Below are 27892 nucleotides of genomic sequence, written 5' to 3' on the forward strand. Positions count from 1 at the left end.
GGGACTCCTGAGGGGGCCCCGGCAGAGCCAGGCTGCTGGGGGCTCGGAGGTGCGGTTCCAGGAGGCGGTCAGAGGGTCCAACACCGGAGAGAGTTGACCCCCAAGTTGACCTCAGAGTATTGGTTGATCATAGGATGACTATGAGCCGCGGATGTGATGTGGCCGGGAGAAAAGCTAATGCAGCCTTGGGATGCATCAGGCGAGGTGTTTCCAGTAGAGATAAGGAGGTGTTAGCACCGTTACACAAGGCCCTGGTGAGACCTCGTCTGGAATACTGGGTGCAGTTCTGGTCTCCCATGTTTTGAGAAGGATGAATTCAAACTGGAACAGGTACAGGGAAGGGCTACTAGGATGCTCCGAGGAATGGAAAACCAGTCTTATGAAAGGAGATTCAAAGAGCTTGGCTTGTTTAGCCTGACCAAAACTAAAAGAAAGCTGAGGGGAAATATGATTGTTCTCTATAAATATATCAGAGGGTAATACCAGGGAGGGAGAGGAATTATTTAAGCTCAGTACCAATATGGACACAAGAACAAATGGATAAAACTGGCCATCGGGAAGTTTAGACTTGAAATTAGACGAAGGTTTCTAACCATCAGAGGAGTGAAGTTCTGCAACAGCCTCCAAGGAGAGCAGTGGGGGCAAAAGACGTATCTGGTTTCAAGACTAAGCTTGATAAATTTATGGAAGGGATGATATGATGGGATTAGCCTAATTTTGGCAATTAATTGATCTTCGACTATTAGTGGTAAATAGGCCCAATGGCTTGTAATGGGATGTTAGATGGGGTGGGATCTAAGTTACTACAGAGAATCCTTTCCTGGGGGCTGGCTGGTGAGTCTTTCCCATATGCTCAGGGTTTATCTGATCGCCACATTTGGGGTCGGGAAGGAATTTTCCTCCAGGACAGATTGGCAGAGGCCCTGAGGGGTTTTCACCTTCCTCTGCAGTGTGGGGCACGGGTCACTTGCTGGAGAATTCTCTGCACCTCAAAGTCTTTAAACCACAAGTTGAGGATTTCAATAGCTCAGACATAGGTGAGGTTTTTCGTAGGAGTGGGTGGGTGAGATTCTGTGGCCTGCGTTGTGCAGGAGGTTGGACTAGATGATCATGATGGTCCTTTCTGACCTTAAAGTCTATGAATCTGATTCTAAGAGGGGCTGTCACACTGGGGGTTCCTCCCAGGGGCCGCAGGGAGCCGAGCGAGCACAGGGGCCTGGGAGCCCGTGACACACTGTCTACCCCTTTTTCCAGATCTTTATGAGAATGTCGAATAGGCCCTGGGCCCAGTGCAGACCCCTGGGGGACACTCTTTACCTCTCTCCGTTCTGAAAACTGACCATTTCTTCCTCCCCTTTGTTTCCTATCTTTTAACCAGTTACCAAGCCATGAGAGGACTTTCCCTCTTATCCCAAGATAGCTCACTTTGCTTAAGAGCCTTTGGTGAGGGACTTTGTCAGAGGCTTCCTGACAGTCCATGGACGCTACAGCCACTGGATCCCCCTTGTCCACATGCTTGTTGACCCCTCAGAGAATTCTAGTGGACGGGTGAGGCCTGATTTCCCTTCACAAAAGCCGTGTTGACTCTTCCCCAACATCTATGTTCTTTACAATCATTTTGGCCAGTTTGCCCGGGATTGAACTCAGACTCGCCGGCCTGGAATTGCTGGGGTCACCTCTGGAGCCTTTTTGAGAATTGGCCTCCCATTAGGTCTCCTCCGGCCATGTGGTGCAGCGGCTGATTGAAACGACAGGCGACAGACCCCCACTACCATTGGGCTCACTCGCAAAGCAGCGGGATGGCAGGGAGCATCATGGGAGGGGGTTCCCCAGGGGGATGGGGGGGTCTCTCCAGGAAGGGTCTTCCTGGGGCTGAGGGCCTCTGGGGTCCAAGTGAGGCCAGGGGTGGGGTGGGGGTCTCTCCAAGGGGGCTCACCGCGAGAAAGCTCTTCTCCAGGGCAAAGCGCACGTTGGTCTCGATGCTGGTCCGTTTCTTGCGCCGCCGGCCCGGCAGCCCATCAAAGCCCAGGCTGGGGCTGCTCAGCTGGTTGGGGCTGGGGAGGGTCGAGTCCACCGACATGGTCTCTGGGGGGCGAACAGACCACTCACTCAGGCCCCCCCACTATCCTGCCTCCACCCTGCGCCATCCCGACCCCAACCCACCAGACTCAGACTACCTTCCCAGAGCCAGGAGAGAACCCAGGAGTCCTGACTCCCAGCCCCGCCCTGACCCACCCTCTGGGCCCCAAAGCCCATAGACACCCAGCACACAGACCCCCACCCCAGGAGTCCCCCAGACCAAAGCCTGATACCCGCCCTCTGTGTTGCCTGTCCACAAACTCCCAGACACGACCAGGTGGGCCCCCCAGGGTCCCCAGCCTCCCTCACAGGTCCCAGCTGTCCCCCCCAGCTGCCCCCCCCTCACCGGCGTCATTGAGCCACTTCTCCAGCAGCGGCTTGAGCTTGCACATGTTCTTGAAGCTAAGGTTCAGGGCCTCGAAGCGGGAGATGGTCGTCTGGCTGAAGTCGTTGCCGTAGAGTTTCCCCATGGCCAGCCCTACGTCGCCCTGTGGGGGGCGGGGTGTCACAGTCAGCAGCAGGGCCCCCCAGCAAGAGAGAACCCAGGAGTCCGGCTCCCAGCCCCCCTGCTCTAACCACTAGGCCCCCGTCCCAGAGCCAGGAGAGGACCCAGGCATCCTGGCTGCCCCTCCCCCAGCTGTACCTGCGTGAAGCCAAGCTTGATGCGTCGCTGTTTGAAGGTGCGGGCGAACTGCTCCAGTTCCTCCAGGTCGCTGGGCTCCTCAGGGTGCGCCGGCGGCTCCAGGCATTTTGGGGGCTGGGGGTGCGCAAGGTGGGACTCGGGGAGGCCCGGCCGAGTCACTGGCTGGGGGGGACAGGGGGTCACTGGGGGGCACAGGAGACAGGGGGATCCATGCACCCCAGCAGCCAGCACAGACCTCGTGCCCCGTGCTGGATGGGGGGATGGACAGACAGACGGATGGTGTGGGGGGAGATGGACGGATGGACAGATGGGTGGTGTGAGCTGATGGACAGACGGACAAACGGATGGTGTGGGGGGAGATGGACAGAGGATGGGGTGGGGGGAGATGGACGGACGGACAGGCAGATGGTGTGGGGGGAGATGGACGGACGGACAGATGGATGCTGTGGGGCTGATGGACGGACGGACAGACACAGATGGTGTGGGGGGTGATGGACAGATGGATGCTGTGGGGGGAGATGGACGGACGGACAGATGGATGTGGATGGGGGGAGATGGATGGACGGACCGACGGATGGTGTGGGGAGGGTGATGGATGGACAGACAGACAGAGGGATGGGGGTTGGGGGGATGGATGGACAGACAGGTGGGAGGTGGATACCGACCCCTCTGCCCACCCGGCTCACCTGTGCGGGCAGCCCGGTGCGGGGGGGGGTTGGCAGGAGCCCCCCCGGGCTTTGCTGAGGTAGCTGAAAGAGATTTGGTGTCGGGAGTAGCCCTGCAGGAGAGGAGAGAGAGTGAGCCCAGGCGCGCAGCCCCACAATGCGCCTGCCTCGGGTGGTGCATGGGAGCTGGTGCTAAGGGCTCCCTGGCCGAATGCTGCAGGAGCGGCTGGTGGGCAGAGGCTGGGGGCCGTCCCCAGGGGCAGGTAAGGGGCTGGGGGGGTTGGGGGGAGAGGCTGGGGGGCCGTGCCCAGCAGGGAGGGCAGGGTGCTGGGGGGCTGGTGGGCAGAGGCTGGGGGTCCGTTCCCGGGACAGGCAAGGCGCTAGGGGGCTAGTGGGGAAAGGCTGGGGGCCGTGCCCGGCAGGGAGGGCAGGGTGCTGAGGGGGGCTTGTGGGGAGAGGCTGGGGGGCCGTGCCCGGTGGGGAGGGCAGGGTGCTGGGGGGGGCTGGGGAGGAAAGGCTGGGGAGCCGTGCCCGGCAGGGAGGGCAGGATGCTGGGGGGCACTGGTGGGAAGAGGCTGGGGGGCCTTGCCCAGGGGGGAGAGCAGGGTGCTGGGGGGAGAGGCTGGGGGGCTGTCCCTGGGGCAGACAAGGCATGGGGGGGCTGGTGGGGAGAGGCTGGGGGGCCATGCCCGGCAGGGGGGCAGGGCTGGGGGGGCTGGGGGGGTGGGGAGAGGCTGGGGGGACCGTGCCAGCGGGGTGGGAGGGCAGGTGCTGGGGGGGACCGTGCCGCAGGGAGGGCCGGCAGGGCTGGTGGGAAAGAGGCTGGGGGGTCTGTCCACGGGGACAGGCAAGGCGCTGGGGAGGGGTGGTGGGGAGAGGCTGCGGGGCCGTGCCCGGCAGGAGGGCAGGGTGCTGGGGGTGGCTGGTGGGGAGAGGCTGGGGCGCCGTGCCAGGGGGAGAGCAGGGTGTGGGGGGGCTGGGGGGGGGGGAGAGGCTGGGGGGCCATGCCTTGGGTGGGGCTGTACCTTGTTGTCCTTGCTGGGCCTGTGGCAGCAGGAACTGGGCGGGCGGCTGGAGGTGGTGCCCAGGGACAAGCACCAGCTGCTGGAGCTGAAGGAGCTGCTGGATGTCCTGGGGGACAGAGAGGGTCAGGGGGAGATGGGGACAGGGCCTGGCGCCGTGTGGGGCTCAGAGCCATGGTACGGCCACGGTGCATGGCACTGACTGCTTTCCCTACCTATGGTGCACAGCGAGATGCAGTGACACACACACACTCCCGCAGTGCCTGGTGCAGTGCAGTGACATCTCCTGCAGTGACCAGCCAGGTGCAGTGATCTGCCCTCCACAGTGCCCGTGCAATTCAGTAACATCTCCTGCAGTGTCCAGCCTGGTGCAGTGACACCCCTCCATACTGACATACTCCATACTTCATGCAATGCAGAGACGCCCCCCAAGATGCCCAGCACCATGCAGTGACACCCCACATGGTCCCAGCAGGATGCAGTGTCCAGCATGATACAGTGCCCCCCTCATGGTGTCTAGTGCGATGCAGTGACCACCTACAATGCCAAGACCAGTGCAGTGACACCCCTTAGTGCCTGGTGCAATGCAGTGACACACCTCACAGTGCCCAGTGTGACACAGACACCCCTGCAGTGCCCAGCATGATGCAGTGACCCCACTGGGGTGCCCAGTGTGATGCAGTGACAACCTGCAATGCCAAGCCCAGTGAAGTGATGCCTGACAGTGCCTGGTGCAATGCGATGAAACCCCTCCGCAGTGCAGCGACCCCCCCGCAGTGCCCTGTGTGATGCAGTGACCCCCCGCAGTGCCCAGCACACTTCTGTGATACCCCCCAGTGCCCAGTATGGAACAGCGACCCCCCGCAGTGTTCTGTGTGATGCAGTGACCCCCCCAGTGCCCCGTGCGAAGCAGCGCCTCCGCAATGCCCAGTGCGATGCAGCACCCCCTGCAGTGCCCCGTGCGAGATGCAGTGACCCCCTGCAGTGCCCAGCACACTTCTGTGATACCCCCAGTGCCCAGTATGGAACAGCGACCCCTGCAGTGTCCTGTGCGATGCAGTGACCCCTGCAGTGCCCTGTGCGATGCAGTGACCCCCACAGTGCCCCGTGCGATTCAACGCCCCCCGCAGTGCCCAGTACGATGCAGTGACCCCCCGCAGTGCCCCCTGCGATGCAGCGCCCCCACAGTGCCCAGTGCAATTCAGCGCCCCCCGCAGTGCCCAGTGCGATGCAGTGACCCCCTGCAGCGCCCCGTGCGATGCAGCGCCTCCTGCAGTGCCCAGCACAATGCAGTGACCCCCTGCAGTGCCCCGTGTGATGCAGCACCTCCCACAGTACCCCGTGCAATGCAGTGACCCCACCGCAGTGCCTGGCACGATGCAGTGACCCCCCGCAGTGCCCATGTGATGCAGTGACCCCCGCAGTGCCCCGTGTGATGAAGCGCCCCCACAGTGCCGAACGCGATGCAGCGACCCCTGCAGTGCCCAGCGCAATGCAGTGACCCCCCTGCAGTGCCCTGTGCAATGCAGCACCTCCCGCAGTGCCCCGTGTGATGCAGTGACCCCCCGCAGTGCCCAGTGTGATGCAGTGACCCTCCCGGATTGCCCCATGCAATGCAGCAACACCCACAGTGCCCAGCGTGATGCAGCACTCCCACAGTGCTGAGCACGATACAGTGACCCCCGCAGTGCCCAGCGCGATGCAGTGACCCCCTGCACTGCCCCGTGTGATGCAGCGCCTCTCGCAGTGTCCCATGCGATGTAGTGACTCCCCGCAGTTCCCCGTGCAATGCAGTGACCCCCCGCAGTGCCCAGCGTGATGCAGTGACCCCCCCGATTGCCCCGTGCAATGCAGCGCCCCCCGCAGTGCCCCATGCGATGCAGTGACCCCCCACAGTGCCCAGCGTGATGCAGTGACCCTGGATTGCTCTGTGCGATGCAGCGCCCCTGTAGTCCCCATGCGATGCAGTGACCCCCCCGCAGGGCCCAGCGTGATACAGTGACCTCCCGGATTGCCCGTGCGATGCAGCGCCCCCTGCAGTCCCTGTGCGATGCAGTGGCCCCCCCGCAGTGCCCCATGCGATGCAGCCCCCGCGGGACCCGTCCCTTACCTGCGGGTGAGCTGGATGGGCTGCGACAGAGCCAGCTGGGGCGTTTGCGGCTGGCTCTGGGGCGCCTCGCCCCCCGGCGGCTGGCTGGCGGCGTTGGCTGCAGCGGCCGCGGCCAGGAGCTGCGCCTGCTGCAGGAGGAGCTGCTGCTGGGCAGGCATCAGGGCCGTCAGCTGGGGGCCGGGCGAGCCGGGGCGCGGGGGCGCGGGGGGGAGGGGATGCAGCAGGTTAGTCCCAGAGCATCGCCGCCAGAAGCGCCAGCAAGCGGCAAAGCAGCCCCCACCCCGGTAGCACAGGGGCACCAGCCTGGGACCCCCACTCACATTCGCTGCCCAAGCCAGCCAGGAGCCAGCCCCCCTGCAGGGGAAAGGCCCCAGGCCCCGTTTCCTGCCCCCTGAGCCAGCCCCCCTGCAGGGGAAAGGCCCCGTGTCCCATTCCCCACCCCCACCTGGCGCCCCCTAGAGGGGAAAGGCCCCGTGTCCCATTCCCACCCTCCACCCCTGGGCTGGCGCCCCCTAGAGGGGACAGGCCCCTGACCAACACCCCTCGCCACCAGGGGCCCCCACTCACCCCAGCCAGCTGGCTGCCTGCTAACATGAGCTGGGCCTGGGGCAGGTGGGGCTGCTGGCCGGGGGGGCGGGTGCTGGAGCTGGAGGCAGGGCCGGGGGGTCCTCCGCCTTGATCTGGGGGGAGGAGAGACTGGTCACAGGGGCAGGGCACTGGGAGGGCAGAGTGGGGCATTGGTAGGGGTAAAGGGTTACAGCTGGGGCCTGGTGGGGTGCGGTCTGAGAGGGCCTGGAAGGGGGGTTGGAGCGGAGGAGTGGGGTCACAGCAGGACCTGGAGGGGTCGGGGTCACAGAGAGGCCAGGGGGGTCAGAGTTGAGGGGTGGGGGGGTCAGAGCAGGGGGGTCAGGAGTCGGGGGGGGCCTGGCCAAGGGAGTTGGAGCGGAGGGGCCAGGGGTCAGAGGGGGGCCTGGTGGGGGGAGACTTTTGGCTCCAGGCCAGCCTGGGCCGTTCTCACGCTGATTTCTCCCTCCCACCACGGAGCCAGACTCACCCCCCCCCGGAAACTCTGAGGTGCTGGGCGGGGAGATCCCCTCCCCCGGCCCCGCCGGCATGAGGGGGCATATGGGGAGGCAGGGCTGGGAGCTGCGATGGGGGGGAAAGGACCAGGGTTACCTCAGGGGGGGTCAGCTCCCCAGCTTGCTGAGGGGGTTGGCGGGGGGGTGGGGCGCTTGCTCGCTCGCGCTCTCTCCCGCCCCCCCGCCCACTGAGCCGCTTCCTGTTTTGCTGCCACCCCGGGGGCCCCGGGATTTCCCCCCACCCACACCCCCTGAGTCTCGCCCGCAGCCAGCCAGCCGAGCAAAAAACAGGAACGGGGGGGGGTGGAAACCCCTAAGAACCAGGCACGGCCCCCCTGCCAGCCCCCGTGCCAGGCACTGCCCCGCCAGACACTGCCCCCCGTCAGGCACTGTCCCCCGCCAGGCACGGCCCCCCTGCCACCCCCCGTACCAGGCACTGTCCCCCTGCCAGCCCCCCGCCAGGCACGGCCCCCACCAACTCCCCATGCCAGGCACTGTACCCCACCAGGCACTGCCCCCCACCAGACACTGCCCCCACTAGGCCCCTCAGGCACTGCCCCCCACCAGGCACAGCTCTTACCTTGGGCTGGGACCGGTGGGGGCCGGGGAGAATGGGGCTGGTTTGCTCTGCTGGGTCTGTGACAGATGGGGAGACCCCGAGTCAGTGGGGGGATGGGGACCTCCTGTGCCCCCATGCTCCCCATGACCCCAGTGCACTCCCCACCGTGACCCCCCAGCCCTGCATGCCCTCCCTTTCCCCCCAACTTCACTGCTCCCCCACCGCCCTCCCCCTGCCACCCACCTCTCAGGACCCTGCCACGCTCCCCCCCACACCAGAGCCCCCCCTTCTCACTCACCTGGTGGTTTGTGTCGGGGCCGTTTCGTTCTGTGTCTGGAACACGAGAGAAAATGAACCTTCATCTCCTGCCCCCCACAGCAGGATCAAACCCTCACAACCCCCCGCCCAGGGCCCTGCGCCCCAACGCTGGGCCCCCCAAACCAGGGCACGCACAGGGCCTGCTAAAGGCTTCGTTCCCGACCCCCTTTGCCAGCTCCGCTGCAGGGAAGAGACTGGTGCGGGGGAGGGGGGCAGCCCCCAGGGAGGGGGAGGGGCAGCCCCAGCAGGGAGTCGGGGGGCAGCCCCAGTGGGGTCTCGGGGTTACCTGTGTGCTCCCCATGCAGCTGCACTTGCGCCTTCTCCAGCTCCAGAGGCTTAGACATTCTTATTTCTAGAGAGAGAGACGGGGAGCGATGAATAACCGGGCCTGGGACCCAGGCGTCCTGGCTCCCCCACCCTCTCCCCACTCTAACCACTAGGCCCCACTCCCCTCCCAGAGCCAGGAGAGAACCCCGGAGTCCGGGCTCCTGTTGGCTGCTCAGCGACAAGCCCTGAGACTGAGTGTCCAGCCGGGGGGGCCGGGTCTCTTCGCTGCGGTGGGGCACGGAACTGGCCCCGATCCAGCCCCAGGCGGGGGGGAATGGGACATGGGGCCTGTCCCCTCTAGGGGGCACCAGCCCTGGGGTGGGGATGGGACATGGGCCCTTTCCCCTCCCCCGCTTGGTGCTCTCAGGCTGGGGCTCCCCCCTCCCACAGATGGAAACCTTCAGCCCAACCCCCGCCCCATCAGATTCCCTCTCCCAGCCTCTCCCCCACCAATTCAAATTGGGGGTGACCCAGCCAACTCCCCCCCGCCCAACCCTGCTCCCCACCAAGCACCCCCCAGGAATTACCTCCTGGGTGAGAATTTAACCCCGTCCTCTCCATGCCGCCTGCTCTCCCTCCGGCCAGCCCCAGGGGGTCCCTGCCCCCCAGGGTGCAGACACGGTCCCCAGCTCCTGGCTGCTCAGCTGGCTCCACGGCCCCGGGAGCAAGTGGGCCGGAGCCCGAGGCTGTCAAGAGCCACCTGCTGCCTCATTTGCATGAGGGACTGAGTCACTGGTACAAACCCCGAAACAGGCGGGCGGGGGGGCGGGGGCACGCTCATTCTGGGGATCCCGGGGACTGGGTATGTGGGAACAGGGGGACGGGCCATGTCTTGGTGCCAGGGGGCCTGGGTACAGCGGGATGGATGGGGCCTGGGGATGGGGGATGGGGTACAGCAGGGGGCTGGGGCCTGGTGCTGGGGGGGCTGGGGTACGGCTGAGGGCTGGGGGGCAGGGTACAGCCGGGGGCCTGTCCCACAGGTCATGGCCTGAGGTTCCCAAATTGTGACAGCCTCAGCCCCGCCCCCCATTGTCTCGCTCTCTGGGTCCCATCAGCATTCTCTAGTCCCTGGGACCGCCTGGGGGTGAGGATGGTCCGCCCCCCCCCCCGACAGCCCAGCCCCTCCCCCCATCACAGCTCTGCCCTGCAGGAGGACTGGCCTGTGGAACTGCCCGCCACTGTGCGGGATGGGGCGGGGGGGTCTGGGGGAGTCCTGCCTCCCACCCCCGGACACAAGCCTGCCTGCCCCTGTCGCCCTTGCTGGGGGCTGGGCCCTGCGGCATGTGTGAGCGCCCCACGCCGGGCGGGGGGGCCGGGCCTGGCAAAGCCCCCCCAGCACTTTCACTTCTCCTATTTGTTTCCCTTTTGCATTTTTAGCCGGTTTAAAAACAACCTCAGATTTACTGAAACCCAGGGCTAAAAATACCCCGGGGAATTGGTCGGACCCCCACGGCCACCCCCATCCTACGGCCAGCCCCCCACAACGAGTGCCTCCCACCCCACAGCCAGCCCCCCATGGCCAGCCCCCCGCCCCACAGCCAGTGCCCCACGGCCGCCCCCATCCCACGCCGCACCCGCACAGCGAGTGCCTCCTCCCCACAGCCAACCCCCATGGCCAGCCCCCCCGCCCCACAGCCAGTGCCCCACGGCCAGCCCCCCACAGCTGCCCCCTCCGCGGCCAGCCCCCTAAGGCCAGCACCCCCACAGCGAGTGCCTCCCCCCCACAGCCAGCCCCCCATGGCCAGCCTCCCCACCCCACAGCCAGTATCCACGGCTAGCGCCTCCCACCCCATAGCCAGCTCCCCCCATGGCCAGTCCCACACTGTCAGCCCCCCCAACCTCACAGCCAGGGCCCCCATGACCAGCCCCCACAGCCAGCCTCCCCCCACAGCCAGTGCCCCCCACCCTCCCCACCCCACAATCAGCCCTGCCCCACTCCCCACAGCACCCCTTGCGGGGAGCCCCCCCACCCCATGAACAGAGCAAGACACAGAGGGAGCCCAGGGAGGGGAAATAGACCCAGCTCTGCCCCCTGCTCCTATCCCCACCCACTACCTGGCATCCACCTGTTGGGGTTCACCATGGCGGGGGGAGCTCGGCTACATGGGCCCCAGCAGCGTGTTGCCCGGCGGGTCGAGGAGGGGGTGTGACAGGGGAGGGGCAGAGCGGGGGGGAGTTCCCAGCCCCCCCCCGGGGAGGAGAGAGGGAAGGAGCATGGGGGGGCAGGGGGAACGCGGGCAGCAGGAAGCAGCTGGGAGGAAATTGCAGTGGGGAAGGAGAGGGGGAGGAAAACACCCGGCGTGCGACAGGGCCCATGGCACGAACATGTACACCCGGCGTGCGACAGAGCTCCTGACACAGACACAGGCATGCCCGGCGTGTGACAGGGCCCATGGCACAGACACACGTACACCCAGCATGCAACAGAGCTCTTGGCACAGACACAGGCACAACTGGCATGTGACAGGGCCCACGGCACAGACAAATGCACACCCAGCTTGCAGCAGGGCCACAGCACACAACACGCACACCTGGTGTGAGACAGGGCCACTGGCACAGACACACAACCCCCAGCTTGCAACAGGGCCCCTGGCTTAGGCAGATACACCTAGTATGCAACAAGACCTCTCCCACAAACACATGCACACACAGTGTGTGACACAGCTTCTGGCACAGATACATGCACATCTGGCGTGCAACAGGGCCCCAACAGAGACACTCACACACCTGGCATGTGGCAGGGCCCCTGACAGAGTCACCCCCGCCACGTGTGACAGGGCCCCGACAGAGACACGCACACCCCACGCGCGACAGGGCCCCTGACAGAGATGCGCACACCCCCACGCGCCACAGGCCCCGACAGAGACGCGCACACCCCACGTGCGACAGGGCCCCGACAGAGAGGCGCACACCCCCATGCGCGACAGGACCCCTGACAGAGACGCGCACACCCCACGTGCGACAGGCCCCGACAGAGACGCGCACACCCCACGTGCGACAGGGCCCCGACAGAGAGGCGCACACCCCATGCGCGACAGGACCCCTGACAGAGACGCGCACACCCCCATGCGCAACAGGACCCCTGACAGAGACGCGCACACCCCTACGCACGACAGGGCGCCGACAGAGACGCGCCACCACGCGCGACAGGGCCCCTGACAGAGACGCGCACACCCCCATGCGCGACAGGGCCCCGACAGAGACGCGCACACCCCCATGCGCGACAGGGCCCCGACAGAGACGCGCACACCCCCATGCGCGACAGGGCCCCGACAGAGACGCGCACACACAATCTGCCCTGGGTCTGGCACAGACACCAACTGCTGATCCAGCACTTGCAGCTCAGCCTCTGTCCGCCAGGGGGCAGCAGAACCCCATGAACATTCACACCCAGCCCCACAACCCGCCCCCCCAGCCCTGCACAGACAGGGTCACACCCAGCTCCAGGCCGGCAGAGGCTGCGGGTCAGGGGTACGGGGCACCTCAGTCTCCCCTGTGCCCATCTCTCAGTGAGCCCCCACACCCCCAACCTTAGCCCTCCCCCACCCAGGGGTCAGCCTGGGGGGCTGGCAGCGGCTGGGGGTCAGAAGGGCTGCAGCAGTCAAGGTGGGGGGGCTGGTGGAGGCGTTGTGAGGACAGAGGAGACTGGGGGAGCACCAGAGGCTGTGGGGTCCGTGGCTGCTGTGGGGAGGCTCGGGGGAGGGCGCTGCAGGATCTGGAGGGGGCGGGAAGAGTCAGGGGAACATCGACAGGGACTTGGGGAGGCTGAGGGGGGTGTTGGTGGGGGATACTCCCTGGGATGGAGAGGCGGGGGCCAGGGGGAAGGGCCAGGGATGCTCCCAGGGATGGGGAGGCCAGGGGGGAAGGGCGGGGGGAACAGGGGAAGGGCTGGGGGATACTTCCTCGGGCTGAGGGGCCAGGGGGAAGGGCCAGGAGATGCTCCCTGGGCTGGGGACCAGGGGGTGGGGCCAGGGAAGGCTCCCCAAGGATGGTGGGACCCCAGGGACACTCCCCAGGGATGGGGAGGCTAGGGGGGCAGGGGGAAGGGCTGGGGGACGCTCCTGGTGAGGGAAGCTGGGGGGACAGAGGGCCAGGGGAAGGGCCAGCATGGGGAGTGGGTGAACCCAGGCCCTCTCCCAGCAGGGGGTGTTGTGGGCGAGGGTGCGACCAGCCCCCCCCTCGGCCTCACCCCAAGCTGGGCCAGACACGCGGGGTCTGGGGTGGGGGACATCTTCCATTTGCACGTCTGTGTGCGTCCACCTGCACCCGCACACTTGCCTGCCTCTTCCCCTACACTTGCACACTCATCTGCACCCCCCACCTCCTTTTCTGCCCCCTGCATCTCCCCTCCCACAGCCCTGCCAAGGGGGGCACAGTGCGTAAGAGACCCAATATTGTAGGCCCCACAATAATTCCCTGCACACTGAGGGCGCCATGCAGATGCTTGCATTTCCAGTGCAAATAATTCTCACCAGTAACAGAGTGCGGGGGGGCCCAAATTCACTGCAGAGGGACAGACTGGAGGCAGGGATGGGAGCAGTGGGGAAAGAACAGGAAGATGGAGGGGGAGAGAAAACAGCAGGTGATGATTGGCTGGGTTTGAACGGGGGGACGGGGGCAGCTGGGGGAGCTGTTCTTGGGGGGCATCGTACATCAGTCACAGCCCCCCCCACCCCACCGGGGCTGCCACGGGGAGTTTGTCTAACAATGGGAAATGGTTCAGTGTCTCGGCTGCCAATCGATCAGCCGTGGGGGGGAGCCAGGGGGGGCTGCCGGCTCTGACCAGCCAGCCCATTGCACGGCCCCCCCAGCTCCATTTGCCTTCCCTCTCTTCAGGTGCTTCTCCTAACCCCCCGCCCCCCCGGCACCACAGGTCACGACTGCACAAGGCTCATTGCTCAGCTGTCTGCTCCCCCCGCTCAGGGATCGAGGCCCAGAACTGGGGGGACTCACCCCCCCCTGTTCAAGATGGGAGAGAATTAAACCATCAGGAGAGGAGCAGATTCAGCCTTTGCAGGAACACGCCCACGCCAGCCACATGCGGGGAGATGGAGAAAGCCAAAGAGACGGGAATTGCCCAAGGTCACACAGAAAGAGCAGGGGAGAGAACCCAGGAGTCCTGGCTCCAGCCCCCCCACACACACACACTAAGCACTGGACCCCGCTCCCCTCCCAGAGCTGGGGAGAGAACCCAGGAGTCCTGGCTCCAGCCCCCCTGCTCTAACCCACTGGACCCCGCTCCCCTCCCAGAGCTGGGGAGGAGAACCCAGGAGTTCCTGGCTCCAGCCCCTCCTGTGCTAACCACTAGACCCCGCTGCTCTGCCAATACCCCTCATCCCAAGCCTGGCAGGGCACTGCTGTAGGGAAGCTCAGAATGCCAAGGCCCCTGGCTCAGCTGGGAGGGATGGATGGGGAGAAGGAGGCAGGGGCAAGGGCCGCTCCCTCCCTCCCCAGCCATCCCGCTTCACCCCCACAACTGGTGTCTCCCCCCAATCTCTGTGTGGCTCCCGGCCCCCCCTCCCCTGCCCATTTGGCCCGATTGGCAGAGCTGTCCAGTCAGCCCCTCGTCCCTGCTGCTAGACTGGACACTGTCCCCTCAGGGGGCCGGGAGGGGGGTCGGGGGGGTCACGGGAGCCCCCCCCTTCCAATACAAGGCTACAGATGTGGGGGGGCCACACAGCAGTCCTGGTGCCTTTGGAAGGCTGGGGAAATTTAGGGGAAACTCCTGCCCTGAGGGTGGGGGGCTGAGTCCTGGTGAACCCCCATCACGGGAGGGCTACTGAATGAGCATCAGATGGGGCCGGATGGGAGCTGGCACCCCGCCCCCCACTCCCAGCCAGCCAGTCCCCCCCGGGGCAGATCGAGGCTGGTGCCCCCTAAAGGGGAGAGGCCCTGTGCCCAGTCCCCTGCCCCTGGAGCTGGCTGGCCCATGGGGGAGGGTTTGGAGGCTGGGGGGGCAGTGCAGGCAGGGCCTCAGTGATGCTGGCCCAGCTGAGCTGACACTAATTAAAACTCCATTAAACTTCATTAAGTGGCTCCACTTCCGACCTCATTAAATGCTGATGAGGAGAGAGACCCCCCCACACTCTCTCTCGCCTGCCCTCCCCCTCCCTCCCACCACCCCAGGCCACCCGCCTGCCAGGCTGTTCTGACCTCCGGGCCGGGGCGAGGACAGGGTGGGGGGCGCGAGCTGAGGAGCTGGGCGATTGGCTGAGGAAGGGGACACCCCAACGTGCAATCGGCTCAGTCCCCCACTCCTCCGTCGTCCTGTGAACACAACATTCCGCCCCGGAACCTTCCCGCCCCCACTGTTCTAGTCATGGAACCTTCCAGCCCCAACGTTCTGCCCCGGAACCTTCCAGCCCCAATGTTCTGCCCCGGAACCTTCCAGCCCGAACATTCTGCCCCGGAATCTTCCAGCCCCAACGTTTTGCCCCGGAACCTTCCCGCCCCCACTCTTCTAGTCATGGAACCTTCCAGCCCCAACGTTCCACCCTGGAACCTTCCCGCCCCCACTCTTCTAGTCATGGAACCTTCCTGCCCCAACATTCTGCCCCGGAACCTTCCCGCCCCCACTCTTCTAGTCATGGAACCTTCCAGCCCCAACGTTCCGCCCCGGAACCTTCCCGCCCTCACTCTTCTAGTCATGGAACCTTCCAGCCCCAACGTTCCGCCCCGGAACCTTCCCGCCCCCACTCTTCTAGTCATGGAACCTTCCAGCCCCAATGTTCTGCCCCAGAACCTTCCAGCCCCAATGTTCTGCCCCGGAACCTTCCAGCCCCAACGTTCCGCCCCGGAACCTTCCCGCCCCCACTCTTCTAGTCATGGAACCTTCCAGCCCCAATGTTCTGCCCCAGAACCTTCCAGCCCCACCGTTTCGCCCCGGAACCTTCCCACCCCCACTCTTCTAGTCATGGAACCTTCCAGCCCCAACATTCCATCCCGGAACCTTCCAGCCCCAACGTTCCGCCCCGGAACCTTCCAGCCCCAATGTTTCGCCCTGGAACCTTCCCACCCCCACTCTTCTTGTCATGGAACCTTCCAGCCCCAACGTTCCGCCTCGGAACCTTCCCGCCCCCACTCTTCTAGTCATGGAACCTTCCAGCCCCAACATTCCGCCCCGGAACCTTCCCACCCCCACTCTTCTAGTCATGGAACCTTCCAGCTCCAACGTTCCGCCTCGGAACCTTCCCGCCCCCACTCTTCTAGTCATGGAACCTTCCAGCCCCAACGTTCCGCCTCGGAACCTTCCCGCCCCCACTCTTCTAGTCATGGAACCTTCCAGCCCCAACGTTCTGCCCCAGAACCTTCCAGCCCCAATGTTCTGCCCCGGAACCTTCCAGCCCCAATGTTTCACCCTGGAACCTTCCCACCCCCACTCTTCTAGTCATGGAACCTTCCAGCCCCAACGTTCTGCCCCGGAACCTACCAACCCTCTGGTATCTGGACTCCCAGCCCGCTGTCCTGACTCCCCACCACCCCAGGCCCAGGTCCCCCATGGGCCAGAATTGCCCTCACTCACCCCTCATCCAGTCCCTTCCCCCAGCATCTCAGCCCCCCTGCCTTAGTGCCCCCCTGGCCCTGCGCTCCCCCCGCCCTCCCTCCACGTCCTTCCACGGTCCCTCGTTCCCCCCACTGGGTGTCCCCCTCTCCCTCCCTCCGTGTTCTTCCACGGTCCCTCATTCCCCCCCACTGGGTTCCCCACCCCCCGCATCGATCGCCGCCGGCGGGTCGATGGCTGCGCGGTGACGCTCGGGATCGATCCCGCCGAGCCGAGCTGGGCCGGGCAGGGCAGAGCCAAGCCCGCTCCCCACCCCACCCCCCGCACGTACCGGGGCGGCTGGGGGCCCGGGCCAGCGCTGGGCAGCGGCGCGGACGCGTCCGTGGAGCCGGCGCGAGTGACAAGGCGCCTCCGCCCCCGGAGCGGGGGGGGACAAGCAGCGACACCTTCCCCGCGAACACGCGTGGGGCCGGCTGGTCAGCGGCGGGTGGGGGGGTGCGAGGCTGCGGGGGGAGGGTTCGCCCAGGTCCGGACGGAGCAGGTGGGCGTCCCGAGCTGCGTGGGGGGGGAGTTGTGGGAATACCCAGGGACCCCCTCCCGCACACATGGGCCCCGATCCAGCCCCCCCCCGGCCTGTGTGTCTCCCCCCAGCATATCTCCTGACAGGCTCCACAATGCGAAACCCCCCCGCCCCGTGTCCATGCCCCCCCGTGACCCCCTCACCTCACTGACACGTCCTAGCACAAGGCACCCCTCCCGGCCCCCCCTTCCCGCAGGCCTGCGGCGCCCCCGCCCCTGTTCGCCAACAGCCAGTCCCCCCCCCTCCCCGCACTGTGCTCACCCCCCCCACACACAACACATACACACGCCGGCAACGGCGACGCAACGACCTGCCGTCCCTCGGAAACCCCCCGCGCCGGGGTCCCTGCACCCCCCCAGGCCAGTCCGCCCAGACAAAAGCAATTACCTGGGTGCTGCCACGGGGGGCTGACCCCCGCCTGACGCCCCCTCCCCCGTCCCGACACCCGCATCCCCCCTGCAAACTAACCCCCACCCTGATACCCCCACCTAACGCCCCCTCCCCCGTCCCGACACCCCCATCTCCCCTGCAAACTAACCCCCACCTACAATCCCCACCTAACGCCCCCTCCCTACACCCCCATCCCATCTGCAAACTAACCCCCACCCTGACACCCCCCACCTAACGCCCCCCCCCGTCCCGACACCCCATCCCCCCTGCAAACTAACCCCCACCCTGACACCCCCACCTAACGCCCCCTCCCCCTCCCGACACCCCTATCCCGCCTGCAAAGTAACCCCCGCCTAACACCCCCCCGCCTAATGCCCCCATTCCCCCTTCTGACACTTCCCATCCCCCCTGCAAACTAATCGCCCCCTCAACCAACCGCCTAATGCCCCCATCCCCCCTCCTGAAACCCCCACACCCCTGCAAACTAACCCCCGGCCTTAGCCCCCCCGCCTAACACCCCCATCCCCCTTCCTGACACTCACACCCTCCTGCAAACTGACCGCCACCTCACCCCCAATACTCCTGCCTGACACCCCACTGCCTGACACCCCATCCCCCCTCCTAACACCTTCCACCCTCTTGCAAACTAACCCCCTGCCTGACACACCATCCCCCCTCCTGACACCCTCATCCCCCCTGCAACCTAACCCCCCACCTGACACCCACCATGCCCCCTCCTGACACCCCCCTACCCCTGCAAACTAACCCCTGCCTGATACCCCCCTTCAAACTAAGCCCCAGCCCCATCCCCCTGCAAATTAATCCCCCCACATCACACCCCTGAGGGATGGTTGGGTAGAGGGGTGTGGGGATGGATGGATGGACAGAGGGATGGTTGGGTAGAGGGGTGCGGAGATGGAGGGATGGATCGTTGGGCAGAGGGTTGCTGGGATGGATGGATGGAAGGATGGTTAGGTAGAGGGATCCAAGGATGGATGAATGGACGGTAGCATGGTTAGGTGGAGGGATGGTCGGATGGACTAACGTAGCGATTGTTGGGTAGAGGGGTGTGGAGATGGACGGATGGAGAAATGGTTGGGTAGAGGGGAGCGGGGATGGACGGACGGATGGAGGGATGGTTGGGTAGAGGGGTGTGGGGATGGATGGAGGGATGGTTGGGTAAAGGGGTGCAGGGATGGAGGAATGGTTCGGTAGAGGGGCACGGGGATTGACAGACGGAGGGATGGTTGGGTAGAGGGGTGGTCAGATGGATGAATGGAGAGATGGTTGGATAGAGGGTTGCAGGGATGGATGGACGGATGGTAGCATGGTTAGATAGAGGGGTGTTTGGATGAACTACAAGAGAGATGGTTGGGTGGATGGGTGCGGGGATGGATGGAGGGATGGTTGGGTAAAGGGGTGCAGGGATGGACAGATGGAGGGATGATTGGGTAGAGGGGTGGTCAGATGGACAAACATAGGGATGGTTGGGTAGAGCGGTGCAGGGATGGATGGACGGATGGATGGTTGTGTAGAGGGGTGTGGAGATGGATGGATGAAGGGATGGTTAGGTAGAGGAGTGGGGATGGACAGACGAACAGAGGGATGGTTAGGTAGAGGGGTGGGGATGGACAGACGAACAGAGGGATGGTTAGGTAGAGGGGTGGTTGGATGGACTAACGGAGAGATGGCTGGGTGGAGGGGTACAGAGATGGATGGGCAGAGGAATGGTTGGGTAGAGGGGTGCAGGGATGGATGGATGGATGGAGAGATGGTTGGGTAGAGGGGTGCAGGGATGGATGGACGGAGGGATGGTTAGTTAGAGGGGTGCAGGGATGGATAGATGGATGTATGGAGGGATGGTTGGGTAGAGGGGTGCAGGGATGGACAGACGGATGGAAGGATGGTTAGGTAGAGAGGGTTGGGCATGGACAAATGAACAGAGGGATGGTTAGGTAAAAGGTGGTCAGATGGACTAACAGAGAGATGGCTGGATGGAGGAGTGCAGAGATGGACGGATAGACGGAGGGATGATTGGGAATTGGGGTGCGGGGATGGATGGACAGAGGGAGGTTGGGTAGAGGGGTGCAGGTATGGACAGACTGAGTGATGGTTGGTTAGTCGGGTGCAAGGATGGATGGATGGAGGGATGGTTGAGTGGAGCAGTTCGGGGATGGATGGATGGACGAAGGGATGGTTGGGTAGAGGGGTGCAGCGATGGATGGACGGAGGGAGGTTAGGTAGAGGGGTGCGTGGATGGATGGATGGACAGAGGGATGGTTAGGTAGAGGGGTGTGGAGATGGACGGATGGAGGGATGGATCGTTGGGTAGAGTTGCTGGGATGGACGGAGGGAGGGATGCTTAGGTAGAAGGGTGCGGGGAATGGACAAACGGACGGAAGGATGGTTAGGTAGAGGGGTGCAGGGATGGACAGACGGAGGGATGGTTGGGTAGAGGGGTGCGGGGATGGAGGGACGGTTGGGTAGAGGGGTGCAGGGATGGACGGACAGACAGACAGAGAGATGGTTCGGTAGAGGGGTGCGGGGATGGACGGAGGGATGGTTGGGTACAGGAGTGCAGGGATTGACAGACGGACAGAGGGATGGTTGGTTAGAGGGGTGGCTGGATGGACGGATGGAGGGATGGTTGGCTAGAGGGGTGCAGGGATGGATGGACGGATGCAGGGATAGTTGGGTAGCGGGGTGCGGGGATGGATGGACGGACGGAGGGATGGTTGGATAGAGGGGTGTGTGGATGGACAGATGGACGGAGGGTTGGTTCGGTAGAGAGGTGCGGGGATGGACAGATGGATGGAGGGATGACTGGGTAGAGGGGTGAGGAGATGGACGCACGGAAGGAGGGATGGCTGGGTAGAAGGGTGGTCGGATGGAGGGATGGTTAGCTAGAGGGGTGCAGGGATGGACGGACAGACGGAGGGATGGTTTGGTAGAGGGGTGCGGGAATGGATGGACGGATGGAGGGGTGCAGGGATGGATGGACGGATGGAGGGATGGTTCGGTAGAGGGGTGCGGGGATGGACGGAGGGATGGTCAGGTAGAGGAGGGCAAAGCATGGATGGACAGATGTATGGACATAGGGATGGTCATGTAGAGCGATTCGGGGACCGACAACTGGAGGAGTAGCTAGTTGGGGGCAGAGAGCGATAGAAGGGGTTGGTTTCCCACTGCCCGCAGTGTGGGGAAGTGGGCGGCAGGCCAGTTCCCAGTTTTCACTAGCTCAGCCTGGTCTTCTCCGACCCCAGCAGGCTCCAGCACGGCGCCTGCTGCCAGTGCCGGGGGGAAATGCCCTCCACAACACTGGGCAGCCAAGTCCAACCCCCCCCCACTCCATCTAAGCCTCACCACTGCCTTAGCATACAGCAGGGGAAACTGAGGCACTCAGTCAACAAGAGACCCTGGCTCCCAGCCCCTCCTCCTCTGACCACTCAATTCCACTGCCCTCCCCAGTGCCAAGACGGAACCCAGGAGTCCTGATCCAGGTGAGATGCTAAACCAACATGGCACAGGCACGGACACTGGGTCCCCCTTTCCTGCTTCCCACCAGCCAGCGATGCCCCCCAGATCCCTTGGTCTCCGCGGGCTACACCCTTCCCCTGCCCCGTGCACACACTGACCTTTCAGGCAGAAGTGGCAGCTGTAAAACATTCACTCCAGTCCAGAACCTGGGGAGAGAGTAGCCGGGTCAGAACTGGTCTGGGACTGGGGGGGACCAGCCCCAAGTGTTACCCCCACCCCGAGGCACCTACAGCCAGTCCCATGGCAGGGACCCACTCCAGGGCGGAAGGGGTTTGCACTCCGAAGGGATGGCACACACCCCAGGGGACATGATGGTTTGCACAATCAATCAGGCATTTGCACACTCGCTAGGGGACACTCAAGGGTTTTTACACACTTGGGGGCTTGCCCACTCACCCAGGCACTGTGAGGGGGTTGCAGTGAGGCCCACAGAGATTGGCAGGCAACCAGCCCAGTCTCCCGTCTCTGACAGCACCAGTCACCACCCGCTGCCCTCACAGCCAGGGGCATCCGCCCCACACAAGCCCCCACCCCAAACCGGGTTGCTTTCATGGAGCCTGGAAGCAACCGGTTTCCAACTAGAATCGCTCTCCTGAATCCCCCTAACTTGGGATCTGCTGGAGAAACTGCCCAGCTCCATCCCTGGCCCCTCGACTCTTGTGGCAGGGAGTTCCACAGGCTGGTCCTGCCGCAGGTTTCCTGCCCCCTCGTTGGAACTTACCATGCCCAGTTCCCTTGTCCCTGGGTTAGGCCAGGAGGAGAGACCCCCTGCCCTCCCCAGCCTCTGCAGGGGGCAGCGTCGCCTTCTCCAAAGCCCTGCCATGGTGCACAGTCACTGGGCACACTCACACCTTTGTGCTCAAACTGGGTCACACTCAGTGGGTCACTTGGCCATTGGGGCACCCTCACACACCCCCAGGGCACACTCAAGGCTTTGAACACACCAAGCACACACAGCAGGTTGAGTGCACACACGTGCACACCCACACCCACAACCACACCCACCCTCTACAAAATCCTGCTCCCCACCCAATCTGGGGACAGAACCCAGGCATCCTGGCTCCCAGCACCACCACCACACCCCACTAGATCATACTCCCCATCCAAAGCCAGGACAGAACCCAGGAGTCCTGGCTCCCAGCTCCCCTGCTCTAATCACTAGACCCCACTCCTCTCCCAGAGCTGGGGAGAGAACCCAGGAGTCCTGGCTGCCCTGGGACCGGGCTGCGCTAGGCCCAGCACGCACCCGGCGGCTGCTAATCAGCGGATGTCATCTGCGGAGCGAAGTCTTTGCTTAAAGAGATTTAGGGCAGGAATCAATAGGAAATTTAAAAATCGATGCGGTTAGTATGAGAAAATCGATGGGTTTAATCGGGCTGCCGATCCCCGTCACAACAATTAGAAGGACGGGATGTTCTACAACCCGCTACACGCCATTAGCGTCACCAGTGCCCTGAGTGATGGGGGGCCCCAGGGAGGCAGCCCAGACAGTGGGGGAGGGGAGGGAGCCAGGGAGCAGGGGTCCCGAGGCTGGCTTGGTGCACTCAGCCTGTGGGAGGAGGCATCCATCACCTGGGAGTTACCACCCACCGTCCCAGAGAGCACGGGGGCAGGAGAGGGTGGGGTGAGCTTTCTCAGCAGTGCCTGGGAATGGAGAGGTCTGAGCACCGAGAGCCAGGACTCCTGGGTTCTGTCCCTGGTTCCGGGAAGGGAGTGGGGTCTAGTGGTTAGAGCGGGGGGGGGCTAGGAGCCAGGACTCCTGGGTTCTCTCCCTGGCTCTGGGAGGGGAGTGGGATCTAGTGGTTAGAGCAGGGGGGCTGGGAGCCAGGACTCCTGGGTTCTGTCCCTGGTTCTGGGAGGGGAATGGGGTCTATTGGTTAGAGCAGGGGGGGCTGGGAGCCAGGACTCCTGGGTTCTCTCCCTGGCTCTGGGAGGGGAGTGGGGTCTAGTGGTTAGAGCAGGGGGGGCTAGGAGCCAGGACTCCTGGGTTCTCTTCGCAGCCCTGGGGGGAGCAGGGTCTAGTGGGGCTGGGTGTGGGGGAAGGTGCCAGAAGAGGCAGCCCCGGAGCAAGGAGCTGAATCGATGTGTCAGCACCGGGGTCGCTGGGAATCCCCGAAAATCAATGTGCAGCGTTCGCAGGCTGCGGGAGATCAGCCCGGGAGGGAGCTGACAGGCCGCTAATCGGCCTGTCAATAGCCCTGACCCTGGCACTTAACCTATCGACAGGCCGGGGGAGCCCCGGGCAGCGGGGAGGGGAGCTAAGGCCCTGCCTGGGCGTGTGAGGGGACATGGGGGGGCACTGCCCACTCTGGGTCTCTAACATTCAGGTCTGACCCCCAGGAGATTATGGGAGGGAGCCCGGCACATCAATCCAGGGCCCGGCTGCAGCCCAACCCCCCACATACATCCCAATCCAGGGCCTGGCTATACCCCAATCCCCCGCCCCCCCCCATCGATCCAGGGCCAAGCTCCACCCCAATTCCCCCCCAGATACACCCCAATCCAGGAACCAACTACACCCCAATCCCTCCCATCGACCCACAGCCCAGCTACACCCCAATACTCTCACATACACCCCGATCCAGGGCCAAGCTACACACCAACCTACCCTCACATATACCCCGATCCAGGCCCTGGCTACATCCCAAATCCCCCACAAATACCCCGATTCAGGTCCATCTACACCCCAAACCTCCCACATACAGCCTGAGCCAGAGCCCAGCTACACCCCAACCACCCCACACACCTGGCTACAGGGCCCAGCTACACCCCAACTCCCCACATCCACCCCAATCCAGGGCCCTGATACATCTCAAGGCCCCACCACATACACCCCGAATCAGGGCATTGATTCATCTCAACCTCCCCACATACATCCCAATCCAGGGCCCAGCTGCACCCCAACCCCCCCAACATACACCCCGATCCAGGCTCAGATCCACCCGGGGCTGGGGGCGGGGGGATTGCTCTGTGTTGTGTTTTCCATGGGCCATGTAATTGTTTTGCACCCAGCGGGTTAACCTCCCGGATGCCTGGGTCCACACTCAACCTTCCCGCCGCCCTTCCCCCAGGCAGAGCCAGGCCCTATAAATATGGATTCAAACTGGCTGTGGTAAAGGTCAGGGTGCGGCAGGGGAGGGGGCTGTGAGATGGGGGGCTGCCCAGGCAGAGGGGGTGCTGTGTCTGTCGCTCACTACTGAGTGACACAGATTCACCGTTGCACACTCCCACAGGAAACCCAACAGGTCAGGGACTCACAGCTAACACCCATTGTTTCATGTTCTCTGTGTGTGTATATAAATCTCCCCACTGTGTTTTCCACCGAATGCATCCGATGAAGTGAGCTGTAGCTCACGGAAGCTGATGCTCAAATAAATTTGTTAGTCTCTAAGGTGCCACAAGTCCTCCTGTTCTTCTTACAGCTAAGGAGGTCACAAATACACCCCCTGCTACATAACACACAGCCACAAACATACCCAAAGAACTCACACAAGTGCAGGACAAAGGACAGACACACAAACCACACACACAACAGAGACAAAAGGACATACAGCCACAGCTACGCACACACACAAATACACTGCTGTCTGAATGCATTGTACATTAACACACACACATACAACAGAGACAAAAGGACAAACACAGCCACCCCACACAGAGCTGTGTGTGTGCATTGTACAACCACACACACACCCCAGCTGTGAGCACATTTTGCACAATCACTCACACCATGTGTACACACACCACAACCACACACCCCAATAGCACAGCTTCCGCGGGGTGTTCCCACCCCCTTCCCCCTGGTCCCTCACACTGTCCTGCAGCACCAGGACTGCGCAGGGGCGGGGGAGGGGGACTGGTTTGGGGCCTGAATGGGAACGCAGGGACATCGACACCCTGCAAATGACGGCAACCTCCCTGGGGACCCCAGAAATGAGGGCAGGAAAAGCAAGCCAGGCCGGGTGAGGGGCTGGGCCCTTTTCACATACTGCACGTGCACCAGACGACAGGGGAGTGTGTGCTTGTGTGTGCATGTGCATTGATGTGTGTGTCCTTGTGCAAGTGTTCACAAATGTGAGTGGGAATGGGTGTGTGCTTTTGCAAGCTGGTGCACACGCCTGCAGCCCCCCTGTACCAATCCACCTACCCAGAAATGATGAACCTGTGAAAAGCGACTGCTGAAATTTGGTTAGCAGAATCCAGTTACAGTCTGACTGCAAGGAGCAGGCGGGGAAGGCTGGTGGGAGCAGGGTGGGGAGCCAGGACTCCTGAGTTCTATCCCCGGCTGTGGGAGGGAGTAGGGTCTAGTGGTTAGAGCAGGAGGGGTGGGGAGCCAGGACTCCTGGGTTCTCTCCTTGACCCCGAGAGCAGAGTTGGTTTCACTCTGTTATGCTACCCCTAGGTCAGCAAACCTCAGTGTGAACATCCACAAAATAACCCAAAGCTTCCATCACAAAATCATCCCCTAAACCTGGATTGTAAACCCCCCCCCCCCCCCCGGCCAACCCACATCACACTGGGAGCTCTCTAGGGCAGGGGCTGTCTCTTGCTGAGTGTCTGTGCAGCGCCTGGCGCAAGGGACCCCGGTCTGGGTTGGGGTCTGGGCAGCACTCGGTGTGAGGGGCCCTGGTCTGGGTCGGACTCTGGGCGAGTTGCTGTTAAACGCCGGGTAGAAGAGCAGAAGGTGCAGGGATCACAGGGCACATGGGGGGTGTTTCGCTCCAGCCATGGCATGGCAGGGGGGGATTTCTACTCTCTGCCCAGCAGCAAACTCTTCGCCCACCGCAGGCCTGGCAGAAGTGACAATGCGCGAGGAGCAGCCCCCGGAGGCCCAGAGGCCTGACGCCAAGCTCCCGTGGCATCGGGGCCCGGTCCGATAACGAGCTCGGCCGGGTTTGGAAATCCCAGTGTCTCCGTGTCCACGCACCGAGCACCTCCGGGGATGAGGATTATTAATTGCTGCTGGATCCTCTTGGCTCTTTATGCAAACGCCCCCACTCCAGAGCTGCTGAGTGCCCCCCGTGCCCCCCATGCAAACAAGCTACAACACCCTCCCCCCTCCACAGAGCAGCCCCCAAATTACCAGTGCTCCCAGAGTGAGTCAGGGAAGCAGAGTCTGTCAGCAAAGGCCTGAGAGCAACTTGAGCGGAGACAGAATCCAAGCCGACTACGGATAGATAGATAGATAGATAGATAGATAGATAGATAGATAGATAGATAGATTGGGGGGTGGATGGGGATAGATAGAAAGGAAAGCGAGATTGAGAGCTATTTATTAATAGTTATATTATTATTATCATTGCACCAAATTTCCGAAGACCAAGTCCCGGCCCTCTGAACTAAGAGTCTGAATCCATCTCGCTACCCGCGAATGCCAAGCTGGGCGAGCAGCTTTGGAGGTTCAGCTTCAGCACCCCACTGGCAATGGAGGCCTGTTCTCAGCCACCCGCAGCCAGTCCCGATCCTGCGGCAGAGCCAGGACACGCCCGGTCCTGGATTGCGCGGCCAGAAGGGTGTTTACAGATGCTGGACCCCTAAGAAGTTGCAAATCGGTCTCTTTATAGAGGAAAGTCAATTACCGGCCCTAGGGAGAAAGAGATTTTGACACCAGCTCCAAGACTGGCAAATCCAGTGCAGTCTAATCGGAGAATGAAAGGGCGGGAGGCGCGTGTCTGGGCCAGCCAGCTCCCCTTCCAGACGCCCGGTAACCCAGGACCGAGAGCAGGTCTAGTCACACGGCCAGATACGCCACCGGCCGCAATTTCAGGTGACGCTGATCCCACTGGAAATCGACTCCATCGAGCCGGTGACAAACAGATTTGGATTTATAAGAACCTGGATCGATTGGCAAATGGCTGCTATTTATAGCGACATTGATAGATATGCAAATGGCTGCTATTTATAGCCACGCTGATAGACTGGCAAAGAACTCCCGGCAAACCTAGAGAGGATTTCGCCAAGGCTCAGTCCCACCCGGCTCTCCGGGGCGGGCTGCAAAGCCAGCTGTAAGTTAGGGGTAGATTTGGAGAGGTGCACAGAGCTCTGGGGGCGGGGGGGGGGGAGGCAGGTTTGGGACACGGGGGTATTTTTTAGGGGCCACTTCACACTACTCTCTTTGCAAACAGACTTGTTATTTCAGGATCTCATCACAGGGGGGCAAACTCCCCCGCCCTGGCCCAAGGCTCGTTCGATGGGCATGTTTCAGGCACTCATGGTTTACAGGGTGACCCAGCCAAGTGTTTTCACTAGTGGGAGCGTTGTGAGGACAGACGGCCGAGCCGGCCGGGGCTCTGGGCTTTGCTGGGCTCGTGGCTGCTCCAGAGACACAAGGTGAACACGGGGACACAACCCATTTCTCCGGCTATTCCCAGGCTTTCGGACTCGATTCCCACCCTCCCTCGTTCGCCCATCGGAGGGGTTCTGTGCACCAGCCCGTTCCCCCCGCGGCCCCCCATTCCCCTCCCCAGCCATTCCTTCTCCCCAGCACCACCCGCACTGGCTATTTCTCTCTTTGGCTTCCAGCTTCCCTCCCCCCGACACAGCCCGGGAAGGTGGGTGCAATCCCCATGGCAATTGAGTGACGGGGGGGCTTTGCTGGGTCAAGCACTGGATCCCCCCCAGCCCAGGTGTCGCTGCGGGAAGAAAGGCCCTGCTGAGATGGAGAAGCCAACGGTCAGCTCTTGACCAGGAAATGGCTGCTGTCAGGTACCACCGATGGATCCCACCATGCTGCAGACCGGGGGGGCCGCTGCGCCCCACAACAAAATGACCCCTGAATGCAAACCCTGGGGCTGCTGCTCCATTATCGCTCACAGCCGGGGGCAATAGACAAGGGACTAGGGAAGGTTGGGGGGTCCTTGATCAGCAGATAAGGTGCGAGGGGGGCAGAGGATGGTGGGGGTCCCCGATAGCATGATAGGGCTAGCGGGGAGCAGTAGGAAGGCGGAGCAGGAAGAGGGGGCAGCATGGATTTGGGGTGTGGAGGGGCGAGAGCAAGCGGGGGAGGGGATCTCGAGTCAAGTGCAGTTGGGAAGAGGGAAGGAGACAGAGGCAAAGGGAAAGGGGGGCAGCCTGGGGAAAGG

General features: G+C 63.3%; 1 protein-coding gene across 7 annotated transcripts in view; it reads right to left on the reverse strand.

The window, feature by feature from the left end:
* Positions 1 to 21032, reverse strand: part of POU2F2 (POU class 2 homeobox 2) — a 39216-nt gene extending 18184 nt beyond the window's left edge. The window contains exons 1-11 of one of the 7 annotated variants that reach the window (XR_006276937.1): positions 9330 to 9553; positions 8762 to 8827; positions 8456 to 8490; positions 8179 to 8234; positions 7087 to 7199; positions 6520 to 6689; positions 4413 to 4518; positions 3409 to 3500; positions 2723 to 2884; positions 2426 to 2567; positions 1937 to 2085 (exon numbers count right to left, since the gene is read on the reverse strand). Coding sequence is in view for 6 of the 7 variants with exons in the window: in XM_043502144.1 (XP_043358079.1) it covers positions 1937 to 2085; positions 2426 to 2567; positions 2723 to 2884; positions 3409 to 3500; positions 4413 to 4518; positions 6520 to 6689; positions 7087 to 7199; positions 8179 to 8234; positions 8456 to 8490; positions 8762 to 8827; positions 9330 to 9363 (1125 nt within the window). In the remaining variant the exon portion in view is untranslated. Of the gene's footprint in view, positions 1 to 1936; positions 2086 to 2425; positions 2568 to 2722; positions 2885 to 3408; positions 3501 to 4412; positions 4519 to 6519; positions 6690 to 7086; positions 7200 to 8178; positions 8235 to 8455; positions 8491 to 8761; positions 8828 to 9329; positions 9554 to 10857; positions 10963 to 20908 lie in introns of those variants that run through there. The other 6 variants (XM_043502145.1, XM_043502144.1, XM_043502147.1 and 3 more) reach the window with 6 other exon arrangements.
* Positions 21033 to 27892: the final 6860 nt, after the last annotated feature.

Source organism: Dermochelys coriacea, chromosome 24 (assembly GCF_009764565.3).
Source record: "Dermochelys coriacea isolate rDerCor1 chromosome 24, rDerCor1.pri.v4, whole genome shotgun sequence".
In the NCBI taxonomy this organism is placed as follows: Eukaryota; Metazoa; Chordata; order Testudines; family Dermochelyidae; genus Dermochelys; species Dermochelys coriacea.